Source organism: Xyrauchen texanus, chromosome 47 (assembly GCF_025860055.1).
Source record: "Xyrauchen texanus isolate HMW12.3.18 chromosome 47, RBS_HiC_50CHRs, whole genome shotgun sequence".
NCBI classification, from domain to species: Eukaryota; Metazoa; Chordata; class Actinopteri; order Cypriniformes; family Catostomidae; genus Xyrauchen; species Xyrauchen texanus.
The window spans coordinates 9,337,134-9,355,978 of record NC_068322.1 but is presented as its reverse complement, the minus strand read 5'-3'; the positions used below and the strand labels follow the sequence as shown (position 1 = coordinate 9,355,978).

Here is an 18,845-nt window from a genome sequence, read left to right as displayed (position 1 = left end):
TTCTCTCTAGATGAGGGAACGAGTATTGCGTAGCCGGCCGTGCTCGCGCCACGAGCGACTTTTCGCTTCAGTCAATGAAAACCAGGGTTCTAGCCTACGAACTACGCTTATATGCACTCTAGTCACGCCCATTTTGGTGGGCTTTGATGCAGTGAGCGCGCGGTTGCCTCTCATTGGATGCGAGTTCGCCCAAGCTCGTCTATAGGCTGCAGCAGTTGCCACAGAGCAACCTATGAGCTCGCTAGCTAGCCCGCTCAAGGTCTGCAACTGCCGCACTGCGTTGACAATGGATACAAAAATTAAGGATAATTTTTTGGCTTCAATATCTCAGAAAAGATGAATCTTTCCCGTAGCGTAAGCTAGCTTACGCAATACTCGTTCCCTCATCTAGAGAGAACCGAGGTTACGTTAGGTAACCGATACGTTTTTCTCCTCTGTAAATATGTCAGTTCTAATGAACTTAAATTAAATGATGAAAGATGAATATCAGTAAAGAAATACTACTGTCAGAATGTTTGAACACAGCCCTACATGAATTAAGTGCTATATAAATTATGTTAACTATACAAATGTTATTGTTGTTAATATCAGTTAGTTCACATCTGCATGATCTTCACTCAAAATCAATGTATTACTGCTAAAAGTCAGCAACCATAATCACCCTGCAGCTCTTGCCTGGTTGCACACCAAATCTAAGCAGGGTTGAGCTTGGCCAGTACCTGGATGGGAGAACTGCTGGGGAAAACTAAAGTTTGCTGCTGAAAATTGTATTAGTGAGGCCAGCAGGGGTGCTCACCCTGTGGTCTGTGTGGGTTCTAATGCCCCAGTATAGTGACAGGGACACTATACGGTTAAAAAGTCCAGCATTGGCAAAGCATACAGCATTTAAGCATGTGCCTGCACTACTTCAAACTTTTTCAATCTTTACCATGCTCCCAATCCAAAGGTGACATAATTTTTCCATAGTATTTTTATTTTTTAAGATAATCCACTGGCACCCCAGTCAACTTCTGCCAAACTTCTTAAAATATTTATCTTTTTATTATTATTATTTAACTAACTGTATTATCTAATCCTGAACATGCGTCCAAAAAGTAAGAGTTCATCTATACACTCCAGGTGCCTCATTACCAGAGGCTGTTCCAATACTGGTCGTACAGTTTCATATTTACTTTTGGGAATATACTTCTTTTGTAAAACTGATAAGTGAGAACTCCACTATTAGCCCATATCTCTTCTTCATCTACTGTTGTCTGCATGTCTGGTATGGTAGTGTGACAATTTATCATCATTTTAAACTGGCATCAATTATTCTTGGTAATTTGGGGAGTATCATTATCTCTATATAAATGTATATATTTGAATACTATCCTATCATAACTATTTGCTCAAACTTATCCATTATCAAGTTATGTATTCTTCCACCAACGCCCATAGATTTTAGTTTTGGCAGTAGGAAGAAACATATCAACTATTCAGAAAAGATAATCTCTACCAAATAAAAGTTAACTATAGATAATTTCATTCTTTTCATTAACTATTTTATTAAATAATTATCAAAGAGTTATAAGAACACCACACTATATGCATATATTTAGAAAGGATGTCTTAAAGGAATATTCCAGGTTAAACACAAGTTAAGCTTGTCGACAGCATCTGTGGCATAATATTGATTACCACATAAATAAATGTTCTTTTTTAAATAAATAAATTTTATAAACACAAATTAAACTCAACTATATCAGTAAATAGATGCTTACCAAGAGCACCGTATTTAATCTAAACTTGATTAAACAAGTAAGAGGAAAAATAGACTAAATACAATATAGAGAATAATTACTTTTTGAAACTTTTTCTCTATATTGCAAACTCATTTCTGTGATTATACTATGCCAAGTATACATTTAACTCTGCAAAACTGGTTTATTCCAGAAGATGGGGTAGAAAGACCATCATTCTCAAGTGAAGATAAATGTGTTCTTCACCTTCTGACCAGTTTGGTGCCAATGTACAAAAATATATATCATATATTAATATGATCATAAAATTATGTATTTATTCCAAATAATCTGGGATTGCCTATTATGTTTCCAACACAGATGTGTGCAAATCTAATTTCTTCCACTGGGTGAAAGGAACAGACTAAGAAAACAGGATTTTCAAGCGGTGTTCAATCTGACATTTCTAAAGTTTGTTTGTAATTAGTAAATTTCAATGAAATGTCAAAGGTGATGCAAACTGACTTATGTAAATAGGATAAAAAAATAAAGGAAAAAACTTAGAATATAAAATGCCAAAAAATTATGAAAAGTTGATGGGGTCTCTTGGTCACTCAGTTCCTCCTAGTTTGATTGGCTTCACCTCCACATCATCATAGTCTGTTATTAAAGAACAAGATCATCTTGTTATGAGTTATGATTACATCACTTTTGTTAATCAGATTAAATAAGCAGCAGTTGCTTAAAATAAACTGTTTCATTTTAGCAGATGCATTCTAATCAAAACTAAAATAAAAGAATGTTCATTTGCGACAATCAATTCTGTTCTCCATTACCAAGAGAGAAAAACCTTTTTCACATGGTTTATTTCTATTGTGGCAAGGTAGTATCAGGACTATTTCATCAGACTAGAAATTTGTCAAATAAAGGATTTAAAATAAAGTGTCTATTTGCACCTCGATGTAAACAGCATCTGACACACAGTGCAGCTATTTGAACCCCAATAGTCTGGTGGAACAACAGAAATATATGACAAACTAAACAATAGACGTTGCTGCAGTGGAGTGAGGTGTAAAGATTGTGTGAATAAGTACTGTTGTCCTAGCAACCACGGTTCGAACCTGCCTTTTGTCCCACTGTTTTTCTCATCTGATTTCCTGTTTCCACTCTTAATATTTTCTTTAATATGACTTAAATTAATACATACAAATAAATATAAATGCTGATTTCATCGCAGTGATTTTGTCACAGTGAATGTCGGAGAGTGCAGAGAGGGGTTTGATCAGGAGGCGGGGTCTATCGATCACACTCATTCCCACATGAAACCATGGTTACTGTAATAAAACCAAGGGTTTTTTTTCTAAGGTAAGGTTAAGTTTAGGTTAAGGGTTAGAGGTTAATGTAGTGTGCATGTGGGACTCTAAATAAACACAATAAACAGACTGAATGATAGAATTTAAATATGGGTGCAAATAATATCTGCCACTATTTGCACTGGGGTGTAAATAGCATACACCATTATTTTCACCAGGGTGCAAATAGCATCTGCCTTAAATAAAACAACTTTTTATAGGACTCACCCATCAGGTTTCTAAAGCTCTGTCCACTTGTGATGACATCATCATAATTCAGCTGACTGCCCAAAACAGACACAAATACATTATGTTAAGTGATATAATAAAAACTTCAAAACTAACATAATAACTAACAGGCTGCACCCATTATTGTAGAAGAACAATAAAATGTACACACATGTTAGGATAAGTGTTCTGTCCTGTGGTGATGACATCATCATACCTCTCATGGATGTCATCTGCAAAAATAAAACATATTTTAATAAATAAATAAATAATAAAGCTTCATATCTGCAATGGGCTCCAGTTTAGAAGGGTGATATACTGTATTAATAAACATACCTGCTTTAGTATCAGCATTCTGTTCTATGGGGATGACATCATCATAGCGATCAAGTGTGTGATCTACATGTACAAACATTGAGATAAAGTCAAAACAAACTTCTAGAACAGATGATAATAATGATATGAGAGAAGAACACCTTTTTCATAATCTGGTCTCAGTCCAGCAGTGATGACATCATCATAGTTATCTGCTGTGTTCTTCTTCACCATCTTGATCTCTTCTAGAATTTTTTAAGCAAAGAGAATATTTTCAGAAATCACTAAATGGTCATGGGCACTATCAGTTGCTAAATCAACTGTCAGTGTAATTATGTGATCAGAAAGACACTGACCTGTCAGCCCATTTGTGGGCTTGACATCATCATACTTGTCCATACTGGCAGACTGTGCTGAAGATGATAACGTTAAATTAATTATTAGAGAAGATTGTGTTTGTGCCAAAAGGAAAAAAAGAAAAATATATACAGTATATGCAAGGAATTTTTGAATTACACTTCACACATATCTTTGCTCTGAGAATATGCCTAATTTGTATTAGTTTCTTAGAGAAACAGTAAATATCAATTAAACGACCCTCTAACCTGAGAGGAACTCATCGGCATCTTCATACCCAGAATGATGTTCTTCAGAGAGGAAACTTCCTGTGAGCAGAATAAATAGAAACATGTTCATGATTCCAACTGAGGTTCAAATTCCTTGGACAGTGCAAATCATGTGCCACTGAGAACTGCTTAATGAACAGAAGAACATGCATACAAACACACACACACACACTACTACAGACAAATACACACAATGTTATATATATATATATATATATATACTCCAATATTGTTATCTTCCAAAACAATAAACTAAAGACACATGCCAGGTTTCAAAACACACCTACACACACACACACACACACACATTGTGTTTCAATGTTTTATGGTGACTTTCCATAGACATAATGTTTTTATACTGTACAAACTATATTCTATCCCCTAACCCTAAACCTAACCCTCTCAGAAAACTTTCTGCATTTTTACATTTTAAAAAACATAATTTAGTGTGATTTACTGAGCTGTTTTCCTCATGGGGACCGATAAAATGTAGAAACCCAGGTCAAACATTTTGGGTTTTACTATCCTTATGGGGACATTTGGTCCCCACAAAGTGATACATACCACACTCACACACACACACACACACACACACTACACACACACACACACACACACACACACACACACATGTTGTGTTTCCATGTTTTATGGGGACTTTCCATAGACATAATGGTTTTTATACTGTACAAACTTTATATTCTATCCCCTAAACCTAACCCTACCCCTAAACCTAACCCTCACAGAAAACTTTCTGCATTTTTACATTTTCAAAAACATCATTTAGTATGATTTATAAGCTGTTTTCCTCATGGGGACCGACAAAATGTCCCCACAAGGTCAAAAATTTCGGGTTTTACTATCCTTATGGGGACATTTGGTCCCCACAAAGTGATAAATACACGCTCACACATACACACACACACACACACACACACACACACACACACACACATTTATCTAACCATTAGCCTACACAGTCACATGGTTTTAGGCCAACTGAATAAAGACAATAAAGTGTTTAATAAAGAGAAACTTTTCACACATGTAAATGATCAAACTTGGAGGTTTAAATAATATTTCTCAGATTACTTAACTCACCCCTCTGAGTGAAGTGACTGTGTCTGTTTGTGTGCCTGTGATCGATCTCCTCATAAACTGTTTCAGACAGAGTCCTGAGTCTCCTCTTAGAGAGAGCTGTGAGAGAAGACAGACAAACCTGCGGCCATTTCACAAAACATGACTGATGACACACTGAATATGACAACACTGAAGTTACAATATTACAAAATAATAATAAAAAAATAATAAAACATGCAGTTGTTGTTTTAGTTGTTGGTGTCAGAATTGAACTTGTATGTTATGTTTGTATCTGTCGTACCTCTCCTCATCACTCTGTTCTGCTGAATCAGTACAATGAGTGGCAGTAAGATCAGTAAGAGCACAAATACCAGAACAAACACAACCACTGGAGGGATGGAGAGAAAATCTGATGGAGGAGTTTGTGGAGGAGGGATTGATGTTGATCGCACTGGTCCCCTTTCTGTCTGTGAAACTGGAGGAAAAGCTGATGTTGCTGTGGCAGGAGTCGTGGACACAGACAAATCTGTCAATGTAAAAACAAACACATTATTGTTTGAAATCATTGCCATCTTGAATATATTACTTCAACAAATGTAATTAGCTCTAAAAGTTTCTAACAGTGTTACTTGTGTTAAGTATTTCAGATGAATGCAGCTCTGGTTTCAACACAGCATAATAATCTCACCTGCACAGGTGAGTCCAGCGTCTTTTTTGTGTGAGCAGTCAGTGTGGTTATTTAGGGAGAGAGGACAGTCCCACAGGTGAATCTCATTCCCTCTGCACTCGACTCTGTTTAGCCACACAACACCTTCACCAGCACCAAAGGCTGCATTCCCATCAGCACTCAGTGCTGCTCCACAACCCAGCTGCCTGCAGACCACCTGAGCATCCCTGATATCCCACTGATCATCACAAACTGAACCCCACACAGCGTTATGATACACCTCCAGCCTCCCAGAGCACCGGCCCTTCCCTCCACTCAGTCTCAGAGGAACATGCTCTGAATCACACATCACAGATGAGGAAACACATCAGAAATTAACAACATTATCGGCTAAATGAAACTGAATCTAGAAGTCTTTAAAATGTAAATAATTTTTTTATGCATATTGAAAGACAAAGAGATATTTATATAGAAAAAAATACAGACTTACAGAAATAATAATTTAAAACTGTTTGTTGAAAAAAAAAAACATACTTGAACACTGTCTCTGAAGAGACGATCGTGAGGTGGAACATGGAAGATGACTGCGAGGAGACTCCAAACTCTCCTTCTCTGAGATTATAACATGATAAAATTAACAGAACTGAACAGAACATTAGGATATTACATTCATCAAATCTCTCAGTGCTTTATTTAATTTAGCTTAATTTACTTTAACCTGTTCCCAAACCTTTACTTAACGTGTCATTGTTTACTTAGTTTATTATTGTTTAATTAATACACTGGACATAAAATTTATGTTTAAAGAAACATGACAACTGAAACCATCTTAAAATATTTAAATATCATCTTACCTGAGCAGGTGATTTGGGCCACTTCATCTTCATCACAGTCATTCTGTCCCCAGGGTGATGATGGACACTGCCACAGATTTGTGTCATGTGGTCGACATTTCAATTTATCTAGCCAGTTATGAGCTGATTTTATTCTTGATGATGAATCAGACTCAACACCAGATCTTCCACAGTTCAGCTCTTGACAGATCAGACTCGCTGTGTCTCTGTCCATCTGGTTCCAGCATACATTACCCCACGATCCATTGTAGAAAACCTCCACATTCCCTTCACAGCCCTCAGTTAATCTGATCTCTCTAAACTCTAGATTAGAAAAGCATTTGAATCAACCTCCAATCTCACACTCTGTTAATGTACAATGCAAGCACACTGGATGTTGTGAACCATCAGACACAAACATCACCAGCATTGAAATGTTCAAAATAATTCAGTTATTGTTCAAATGACTGTTTAAATGTTAACCTGAGCACATGACTCCTACATCCTCCTTGTGTTGACAGTCATGTTTTCCCCAGACCTGAGACAAGCAGTTCCACAGGGATGACTCATTCCCCTCACAGTTCACCTCATCCAGCCATATGGGTCCAGAACCAGGACCAAACCAGGCTGGTACCTGCTGGTTACTGAGGGCCACTCCACACTGCAGCTGTCTGCACACCACATGGGCATCTTTAATATCCCAGGAGTCATCACACACTGTCCCCCATGAGCCATTGTGAAAAACCTCAAGCCTCCCTGCACAATCTCCTCCAGAACCCACCAGCCTGATGGACCCATGACCTGAGACCAGATATACAGATAGAAAGAAATGCATGTTAATTAAAATTAATTCATTATCAGTGAATGAAAATAGCCCAGATATTGTTGTTTTGACCATGGCAGGTGATTGACATCTGTTGTGTGGAGCTGCAGTTGAGAGTTTGTGGAGAGCTACAGTTCCCCAGATGAGCTTCACTCCCAGAACACTGGAAGCCCATCACACACTCATGACTGTGTTCAGGACTGGATGAAGAGGAGCTGTAGAAGTTCAGCACAGAGCCACAGCCCAGCTGTCTGCAGACCACAGAGGATTCAGTGAGACTCCAGGAATCCAGCAGAACTCTCCTCCAGACCTGATGGATGTAAACTTCCACTTCCCCCTCACACTCTCTCTCTCCAGACAACCGCACTCGCCCATCATGAAGAGCCAGAGCTGAATCTGAAGAGAACATTTGAAATTTCAATGAGGATAATATTATACTATCATAATTTTTTTTTAAAGTGTTATGAATCTTCTAAGAATAGCATGTCTAATAATAACATAAACAGCAGTGCGAAGTGTTCTTACTAGAGCAAATGACTCCAACATCTTTACTATGAGAACGTTCAGCTCGAATCCATGAAGAGATGGGACATTGTGAGAAATGTGTTTCATTCCCCTGACAATCAAACACATCAGCCCAGATTTCACCACTTCCCTCTCCAAACCAGTCTGATCCCACAACAGACACAGCAATCCCACAATTCAGCTGTCTACAGAGGACACTTGAATCTCTCATATCCCAGCATGTAAAACACACTGTGCCCCATTTGCTGAGATACTGAAGCTCCACTCGACCCGAACAAGATTCTGAGCCATTCCCCAGTCTTAGTGCTGTGTAACCTGGATGTAAAACTCAGAGATTATTTTAACAGAACAGAGCAATAAAACTCACTTAAATGAACATTTATGTTCTGGATGTATACAGTATATCCAAAGAGATGACAAATTCTTATACTTAACCAGAACATTTAATCCCAACATCATTGTCATGGGAACAGCCATTATTGCTTGAAGACTGCTGTGGACAGAAGAATATTTGGGACTCGTTGCCTCTACACTGAATTTCTTTTGTCCACATCTGACCCTCTCCTTTGCCAAAAGCAGCTGCTCCCAGCACCTGTACAGGAGCCCCACAGCCCAGCTCTCTACACACAATCTCTGCATCCTGCTGGTCAAAGGCAGCATCACACACTGAAACCCACGTGTTTCCATCAAGTATCTCTAATCTCCCAGAACACAGATGAGGTCCATCAACAAGTCTGGACTCTTTGTGCTCTGTGTATTTCATAAAACAAAACAGATAAAAAATTTATTCAGAGTGGCAAGTTTCAAAGCATAATTTAATACAGTACAAATAGAATATTTTTAATTTGATGTAAATAGATAAAAATCACATTTGCCAAATTAGATTTGCCCTCTGCTATGTGACAACTGGATATTTTCAATAAGACATGCAGTTGTTCACACAGAACACATTTGTTTGACAATGGATCGATGACCAAACAGTTAGAAAGGAATTTCCTTTAAATGAGCAGTTAAGACATCAATCTCTTTTACCTGAGCAGATGACTCCAGCATCATCATTGTGTCCACAGAAGGGTTTACCAAACACTCCTGATCCACAATTTTTCAGTGAAGACTCAGATCCAGTACATAATACAACACTCATCCAGACCTGTCCTGATCCAGGTCCAAAATAAGCATTACCAAGAGCATCTACAGGTTCCCCGCAGTCCAGCTCTCTACACACTACTGCAGCATCAGCCATATCCCAGTCTTCACCACATACTGTTCCCCACTGATCTCTATGAAGAACCTCCACTCTTCCAGCACAGCGACTGTTACCATTTACCAGTCTCACATTCTGTATGTCTAAGAAAAATATAGAGAGTGTGAGAGAGAATTACAAGTAATGAAAGAGACATATACGGACATATTTTAAAAATGTGATAGCCCACTTTGCTGTTGTGTTGGTGAGATTATGATCAAATGTAAAGGGTTAGTTCACCCAAAGAAAATAAAATGCTCTCATGATTTACTAACCTTTAATCCATCCCAGATGTGTATGACTTTTCTTCTTCAACAGAACTGAAGTGAAGATTTTTCAGCTCAGTTTGAGCATACAATGCATGTAAATGGGTGCCATCAGGCTGCTAGCTGCTTGACACTCTAAAAAGCATATTTAAGCAGCATAAAAGTAATCCACACAACTTCAGTCAATCAATTGTCTTCTGAAGCAGACTGATAGGTTGGTGTAAGAAACAAATCGATAATTAAAATGTTTTAACTTTAAATTGTTGCTTCCACTCAGCGCTGTATTTCTGTTTGAAATTAACTTACTTTTGCATAGTTCTACTCTGTTTATACAAAGTACACTTCAATTCTCCGAGTGCGTCATTTGCTCGTCAATGTCATGCTTGCAGGAAGTTACTAATTCTATTGTCTGCTTATTTACACAAACTATCGCTTTGCTTGAACCATCAAACAGCCAGCTGCCTGATGGCACCCATTTTCTATCCATTGTATGCCCAAACTGAGCTGAAATCTGCTATAAAACATCTGGGATGGCTGAAAGGTATGTAAATCATGAAAGGATTTTAAGTTTTGAGCGAAATAACCCTTTAAGAATAATAAAGAACATCCCATTCTCATATTCATTTTACACTCACTAGCACACAGCAGACCCTCATCATTTTCATGGGAGCAGGTGTGTTTATGTGGAGACGATGTTGGACAGAGGTGAATCTGAGATTCGTTGCCTCTACACTGAATCTCTTCTGTCCACATCTGACCCTCTCCTTTGCCAAAAGCAGCTGCTCCCCATACATGTACAGGAGCCCCACAGTCCAGCTCTCTACACACAACCTCTGCATCCTGCTGGTCAAAGGCAGCATCACACACTGAAGCCCACGTGTTCTCATGAAATATCTCTAATCTCCCAGAGCAGCGAGAACCTCCAACAAGTCTGACCCCTAAAAAGGAAATAGTTTTATGGAAAAATAACAACATTTAATAACATGATAATAACAACATACTGCAAACATCTAACAACATACAGTCAATGCTGCCATTGGTCAATCATTAAGCAAATATAACATTGTTTAAAGAGCATTCATGTAAAATTTGAATATGAAAACCCTTCACATCAATAGCACAATTATGAATGCAGGGTTAATTTAATATGGATCATCATCAGTGATATAATAATAAGTTGAGGTTTGGAATAGCTCACCTGAACAAATGACTCCTGCCTCCTTTTCAGAACACTTGCCTTGATCTTTGTATGTTACTGAACCACATTTCTTTAAGGTGGACTCAGAGCCAGTACACATCACATTACTCATCGAGATATGTTCTGATCCTGGTTCAGACTCATCATCATTACTCAGTACATCTACAGGCTCTCCACATTCCAGCTCTCTACACACCACTGCAGCATCAGCCATATCCCAGAAATCATCACACACTGTTCCCCACTGTCCATTATGAAGAACCTCCACTCTACCAGCACAGGGATTATGACCACCAACCAACCTCACCCTCTTACGGTCTATAGATCGAATAGAGAGAGTGAGGAATAAAGAGACAATGAGGGGAAAGAGATAGAAAGAGTAAAATGAAAGAATAAATGAGAAAACACTGTATATAATAAAATAAAAGTCAATCCAAGGATTATAAATATTATTTAAAATATAAATTAAAGGACATCTGTTCCAACCTGTGCACACCAATCCAACACTGTTGTCATGAGAACAGTTGTTTTCATGTGATGGTGATGTTGGACAGAGGTGAATCTGAGATTCGTTGCCTCTACACTGAATCTCTTCTATCCACATCTGACCCTCTCCTTTGCCAAAAGCAGCTGCTCCCCATACATGTACAGGAGCCCCACAGTCCAGCTCTCTACACACAACCTCTGCATCCTGCTGGTCAAAGGCTGAATCACACACTGAAACCCACGTGCTCTCATGAAATATCTCTAATCTCCCAGAGCAGCGAGTGTCTCCAACAAGCCTGACCCCTGAAGAAGCAAGAGATTAAATACATAAAAAAATGCATGATATTTATCTTAGAGCTGGAAATTATAATAATTGATTTAACTTTAGAATATATATTTCAAATATTATAAAATCAGGTGGACCATCTGTGCTGTAAAAAGTTTGGAACAGCTCACCTGAGCAGATGACCCCAGCTTTATTATTATGATTATAACAATGATCAGGGGATTCAGTTGAACCACAGTCCTTCAATGTAGATTCTGACCCCCTGCAGGACACACCATTCATCCAGATTGGTCCTGATCCTGGTCCCAAATGAGCTCCACTCAGAGCATCTACCGGTTCCCCACAGTCCAGTTCTCTACACACTACTGCAGCATCAGCCAAATCCCAGTACATATCACACACTGTTCCCCACTGTCCTCTATGAAGAACCTCCACTCTTCCAGCACAGGGAGTGTTACCACCAACCAACCTCACCCTATTACTGTCTATATATTGAGTAAAATGGATGAGGAATGAATACACATTGACGGAAAGAAAGAAAAATATAAGGGAAATAAAGATTTACACTATAAGAAACAAAACAAAAAAGTAATATATTAATTTTAATCTGGGAATAGAGATCTGAATCTTGAAAGAAAATTACTTCAAACCTTCACACATCAGTCCAACACTGTTGTCATGAGAACAGTTGTTTGCATGTGATGATGATGTTGGACAGAGATGAATCAGAGATTCGTTGCCTCTACACTGAATCTCTTCTGTCCACATCTGACCCTCTCCTTTGCCAAAAGCAGCTGCTCCCAGAACCTGAACAGGAGCCCCACAGTCCAGCTCTCTACACACAACCTCTGCATCCTGCTGGTCAAAGGCAGAATCACACACTGAAGCCCACCTGTTCTCATGAAATATCTCTAATCTCCCAGAGCAGCGAGAACCTCCAACCAACCTCACTTCTGTTCAAGAGGACACAGATAATTTACAGTATATGGTTAACAGAAATAAAAACTCTTGATGTATAGAAAGAGATCCTTAAATTCTTGATTTATATTGTATCACATTTGGAACCTTTGAAACTACATTTTTAGCTAATATTAACAGGTAGGTCAACAATTTACCAATATTAACAGGAATGCCATCATATATCCACAGGAGTTGATATCGTTTAACTTTTTGTGTCTTTTTATTATTCATGGCTCAGTAATGTCAAACGGAATCCAACATTTAGGCATAAAAACATTAAATATATATTTCTATTTGTATCTTAATATACAAAGAAACAATAAGAAAACAGTTAAGTTGAGAAATATAGTTGATAATTGCAGAATAAGAAGCAATTATGTTTACAGAGGAACATATTATGCATGTAAATGTATTCATTTTGCAAACACTTGAAAACATACAATTGTTCAGAAAATTACAGAATAAAACTGACCTGAAATTGAGACGACAGTGAAAGAATACTTGAAAGTTTTATTTTTAATTTTAAGAGTTATTTAACAGTTTTGAATAAAGATACATTTTTAGATGTTTCCTGAAGGAATAAATGGTCTCAGCTGTTCGGATAGTGATGGGAAAATCAACTCAATCTTTTTAGGTGAGAGGTCTTGGTGAAATTTACAAGGATGTAATAAGTTTGGAGCAGCTCACCTGAGCAGATGACTCCGGCATCTTTTCCATGAAAAGAGTCAGTGCTACCCCATCCTGATGATCCACAGTTCTTCAGTGTGGACTCTGATCCAGTACACATTGCATTATTCATCCAGACTGGTCCTGATCCTTGTCCAAAATGAGCATTACGCAGTACATCTACAGGCTCACCACAGTCCAGCTCTCTGCAAACCACTGCTGCATCAATCATATCCCAGAAACCATCACTCACTGTTCCCCACTGTCCTCTATGAAGAACCTCCACTCTACCACTGCAGGTACTGTCACCATCGACCAACCTCACATTCACAATATCTTCTTTTAAAACAGACAAAAGGCAGAGAGAGGGTAAGAAAGACAGGAGAAAAAGCAGGAGAACAGATGTCAAAATAAATCCACAAAACAGCATAAACCTCTTAAGTACACAAAAATGAATGTGTGGCATATGAACAGTAGCATTATAAAAAAAAAAAATTTACATTGAGATTTTTTATTTTCTTCCTTGACCCTACATTTGTACCTACCAGATGTGAGTTTTGCCAAAAAGAACAGAAACATAAGCATCAGAGAGCTCCACATCTTCATCTGCTCGAAACAAACACTGTGTGATGATCAGCTCAGAACTCAGCACAAGTTTCTCCTCTGCTCGCCCTGAAGAAAGACACTGAAGAAAGTGGCTCCTGTCAGTCCCCTAAAGAGCAGAAAGCAACCCAAACCTTCCAATCACACTCAATATTACCTTATTAGAAAGAACAGAGGAAACCACCAAACAACTTCAGTGACAAATCAGAAGAGGCATTTCTGATTTCACCATATATATAAAAATAACGTCAGCTCTGATGAAAAGGACTCCTCCTCCACCTTACAGAGACACTTCACTGAAGGCGACGCATGCCAGAGGGAAGCTGAAGTCTCATATCTTATGGGAGACTTAAAAGACTTCAGAGAGAGGAAACACTGCAGCCTATAAATAGCATTGGAACACCTGCTCAGATAAAGACACTGATAACAGCTTACTTCAAACATAATACATTTTCTGATATTTCATGACATCACAGAGAAAATAATGCAAATAAAAGTAAATTATATATATATATATATATATATATATATATATATATATATATATATATATATATATATAGACTACATCACAAAATTGACTTAATCTTGCTTTATCCATGAATACACTTACCAAGAGTACATGACTAAACAACATGATTACACAAGTATGAGATCACAGGATTTTTTTTGTTTGTTTGTTTGTTTGATTTAATAAAAAGAGGAATAAAGAAAATTATTATTCGAACTTTGTTATATATGAAATCTTGGGAAAGTAAATAAGGCGCATGTATTTACAAGAGCAATACAAGTTTCAACCTGAAGATGGCAGTAAATGGCAGTCTCAATTCTAATACCGATACTGATACTCGTCAATAATGTTTTAAGAACATTCCAGGAAACCTTCAGCTACTGAAACATTATTACTTATAATCCAGCTTGTTGTGTGGGTGAAAGCTTAAATAGCACCCGGATATGTATAAGGATAGAAAGGATGGAAATCTAAAGGATGTCTTTATTGAGTCAAACAGTCTCCCCTATATGTTTGTGCTTTCTCAACATCATCACAGTCTGTTGAAAAGCAAAAATAAATAAATAAAAAAGTATAATAATCAGCATCATCATATTATTGAATAATGTTGAATACAGTCATATAGTTGAATAAAGGCATTTTTATCTTCACCATATGAGTGCCTTTGTCTAGGAGTTGTGCATCGTATTCAGATGAGCACCAGTAGCTATATTTTTGACACCTTTGAATCACACTTAATTCTTTCTTTGTTTACTCATATTATTCAATGATGTTATTGTATCAATATTTAAAACTAATTCCATTTAACCCTTGTGCGACCTTAGGGACATTTTTGTCTTCTTCATTTTAGTTTTTTTGATCATTTTTAATGCCAATGGCATAAATTTAGCCAAAGGTTTGTATTTTGGGATTTCAACCTCAGTTCCTATAATACATCTATAATACACAGTGTACACAAAATAGTTACAAGTACTATTTTAAGTTCTGCTTAGTTCCCCTTCTGTCACTCACTCGACATCGTGTTGATGTAGTCATACTACGGGTCTCTCTCGAAAGCCCCGCACACCTCCCATTCTTTGAGAAGGCCAATGAGAATTGGTGAGTGGAATTTGAATGCCACTCCCTCGGACATACGGGTAAAAATGGAGCTGGCCTCCTCTCTCGTCTTCACGAAGGTTGTAGAGGCAGCTCTTTCCTCATTAAGGGAAGTGGACATCTGCATACTCAACTATCTCGACTGATTCTAGCACACACTCGAGAGTTGCTGTGCACGCACAGGGATTTGGTGCTCAGTCATATCAGCTGTCTAGGGCTTCAGGACAACTGGGAAAAGAGCAAGCTCACCCCGGTTCAGAGCATCTCTTTTCTCTGCATGGAGTTAGACTCGGTCTCAATGAGCGCACGCAGTCGGTGCTGAACTGCCTAGGGCATATGGCTTCCTCAGCGGCAGTCAAGTCACTCTGGATGATAGATATGAGACCGCTTCAGCACTGGCTTCAGACTCGAGTCCCGAGATGAGCATGGCACCATGGCACACATCGCATAGCTATCACGCCGCTTTGCCACCACTTATTCAGCACTTGGACAGACCTTGCATTTCTACGGGCAGGAGTTCCCCTACAGCAAGTGTCCAGAAATATCGTGTTAACCACAAACACCTCCAAACTGGGCTGGAGCGCCGTGTGCAATGGGCACACAGCCGCTGGTGTATTAATGAGTATTTGGTAGTTATGATCAGGACTGATGTTGATTATATATAATATATATAATATATATTTCAATATACACTCACCTAAAGGATTATTAGGAACACCATACTAATACTGTGTTTGACCCCTTTCGCCTTCAGAACTGCCTTAATTCTATGTGGCATTGATTCAACAAGGTGCTGAAAGCATTCTTTAGAAATGTTGGCCCATATTGATAGGATAGCATCTTGCAGTTGATGGAGATTTGTGGGATGCACATCCAAGATGCTCCATTGTGTTGAGATCTGGTGACTGTGGGGGCCATTTTAGTACAGTGAACTCATTGTCATGTTCAAGAAACCAATTTGAAATGATTCGAGCTTTGTGACATGGTGCATTATCCTGCTGGAAGTAGCCATCAGAGGATGGGTACATGGTGGCCATAAAGGGATGGACATGGTCAGAAACAATGCTCAGGTAGGCCATGGCATTTAAACGATGCCCAATTGGCACTAAGGGGCCTAAAGTGTGCCAAGAAAACATCCCCCACACCATTACACCACCACCACCAGCCTGCACAGTGGTAACAAGGCATGATGGATCCATGTTCTCATTCTGTTTATGCCAAATTCTGACTCTACCATCTGAATGTCTCAACAGAAATCGAGACTCATCAGACCAGGCAACATTTTTCCAGTCTTCAACTGTCCAATTTTGGTGAGCACTTGCAAATTGTAGCCTCTTTTTCCTGTTTGTAGTGGAGATGAATGGTACCCGGTGGGGTCTTCTGCTGTAGTAGCCCATCCGCCTCAAGGTTGTGCGTGTTGTGGCTTCACAAATGTTTTGCTGCATTCCTCGGTTGTAACGAGTGGTTATTTCAGGCAAAGTTGCTCTTCTATCAGCTTGAATCAGTCGGCCCATTCTCCTCTGACCTCTAGCATCAACAAGGCATTTTCAGCCCAAAGGAATGCCGCATACTGGATGTTTTTCCCTTTTCACACCATTCTTTGTAAACCCTAGAAATGGTTGTGCGTGAAAATCCCAGTAACTGAGCAGATTGTGAAATACTCAGACTAGCCCGTCTGGCACCAACAACCATGCCACACTCAAAATTGCTTAAATCACCTTTCTTTCCCATTCTGACATTCAGTTTGGAGTTCAAGAGATTGTCTTGACCAGGACCACACCCCTAAATGCATTGAAGCAACTGCCATGTGATTGGTTGATTACATAATTGCATTAATGAGAAATTGAACAGGTGTTCCTAATAATCCTTTAGGTGAGTGTAATATTCTTATGGCAGTTTTTTGATGAAGACATATTTTTGCCTTTAAGGACCTCTGAGTAACTTTTTAAATTGACACACAAGACAAAAACATTTATAAAATAAAAAATAAATGTAAATTAAAATGCATATGTCAAGATGAAAGATATCAGAGCACATCTTTTTTACGTCATCCATTTAATGCCGTAAAAAAAGTTTATGATAATCTACCTAACGTGTCTCTCATACCTAATGTGTTTTTCAAAAGTCACCCTGAGCTCCCCGATACACATGTGAAATACATAGAAAAATAATTATTATTATTACACCGCATGAATCCATGAGATAATTGATGGAATAAATATTGTATATGTTTAATAATCATGGAACAAGAAATTAAAACTAATGCAGTTGATTGCAGTATTCAATGCAATTCTGTGTGACTAACCCATTACATACTAACTGCATACTAACATAACTGCAGGATTTTTATTAAATGTTGAAGTTGAAATAACACAGACTGATGACTTCAACAGATGCATACAACACAGCCTTGGAGTACATGGTAGGTCTGTCTAGCTTTACCTTTAGAGTTAAAAAGAAATTAAATGTATGTATATGTATATATATATGCCTATGGAGAAAATTTATAACATTTTTAACACCCAACTGTTAAACTATTTTTTGTATGCATGGAATACTCAGATGACCTACTTCCTTTTCCAAAATGTGCAGTATTACAGCAAGAGTACACTACATGATGTAGTGTTTCAGACAATGCAATGTGCTCAGCTTGACCTTCCATTGACAGTTTAACAAATAAACCTGAAACAGCATCTTCAATTATTTTCAACATTTCCTTTTTGACTCATTATTTTAAATGGATTGCTAATAAACAATTTTACGCAAAACTGAATAAAAAAAATCTAAAATAACAATATTTATTATTCCCAAGATGATAACCGGGTGCACGCCATTCTTTGGTTTGAAGCGAGAGGTTTAAAAAGACTAATAATAGATGAACATCAGCTGTCAACTACAAATGAAACATGTCAAAAGCCCATACAGTCACAAAGAATAACACATGAGGGAAACTGACTTTAATATTTCTGAATTGGATTTCATTTACTGAAGCAGTGAATGGAGTCTGTAGTGGGTCAGAACTGTAACACTGATGTGCCCCATAATTTAAATTTAAAAGTGACCCATTGATCTTCAGATCTTCAAGAGGTGTTGCTTGTGGATTTCTCTTCATTTCTCACTTTCTCAAGTTTTTTGAATTTCTGCACACATCATTTTGATGTAATTAGATTCAGTAAGACTCACCCTTTTGAGATGTGAGATCATCTCTGTGATAAATCTCCTTATAAGGGTCCTCGGTTTTACGTCTGTGATCAATCTTCTCATATTCTGCCTCATTCTGAGTCCTGCGTCTCATGTTAGACACAGCTGAGTGTAGACAAAAAAACTTTCTGTCAGTTCACAACAGATAAAGAAATGAGAGATA

The 18,845-nt window shown here is 38.1% G+C and overlaps 1 protein-coding gene across 1 annotated transcript; it reads right to left on the bottom strand.

Annotated features, from left to right (window-relative positions):
• Window positions 1-2,328: 2,328 nt before the first annotated feature.
• LOC127638846 (scavenger receptor cysteine-rich type 1 protein M130-like) lies at window positions 2,329-13,393 on the bottom strand. The gene is made up of 24 exons (XM_052120584.1): window positions 13,294-13,393; window positions 12,420-12,599; window positions 11,817-12,131; window positions 11,484-11,663; window positions 10,875-11,192; window positions 10,312-10,614; window positions 9,350-9,514; window positions 9,200-9,256; window positions 8,603-8,917; window positions 8,168-8,482; window positions 7,715-8,038; window positions 7,303-7,620; window positions 6,841-7,143; window positions 6,521-6,598; window positions 6,008-6,322; window positions 5,621-5,845; window positions 5,341-5,436; window positions 4,219-4,278; window positions 3,970-4,026; window positions 3,775-3,858; window positions 3,635-3,697; window positions 3,471-3,531; window positions 3,299-3,354; window positions 2,329-2,378 (listed from the first exon to the last, which is right to left on the bottom strand). The coding sequence occupies exons 1-24, from the start codon at window positions 13,391-13,393 to the stop codon at window positions 2,329-2,331; spliced, it is 4,338 nt and encodes a 1,445-aa protein (XP_051976544.1).
• Between the last annotated feature and the right edge of the window lie 5,452 nt (window positions 13,394-18,845).

Excerpts from the sequence above, each read along its gene's own strand:
- LOC127638846 (XM_052120584.1), bottom strand. The coding sequence starts at position 13,393 with ATGTGTACTGGATCAGAGTCCACACTGAAGAACTGTGGATCATCAGGA. Across the intron at positions 8,483-8,602 it reads TGTTGGGATTAAATGTTCTG|GTTACACAGCACTAAGACTG; the intron begins GTTAAGTATAAG and ends TTTTACATCCAG. Across the intron at positions 5,846-6,007 it reads CGCTGGACTCACCTGTGCAG|ATTTGTCTGTGTCCACGACT; the intron begins GTGAGATTATTA and ends TTACATTGACAG.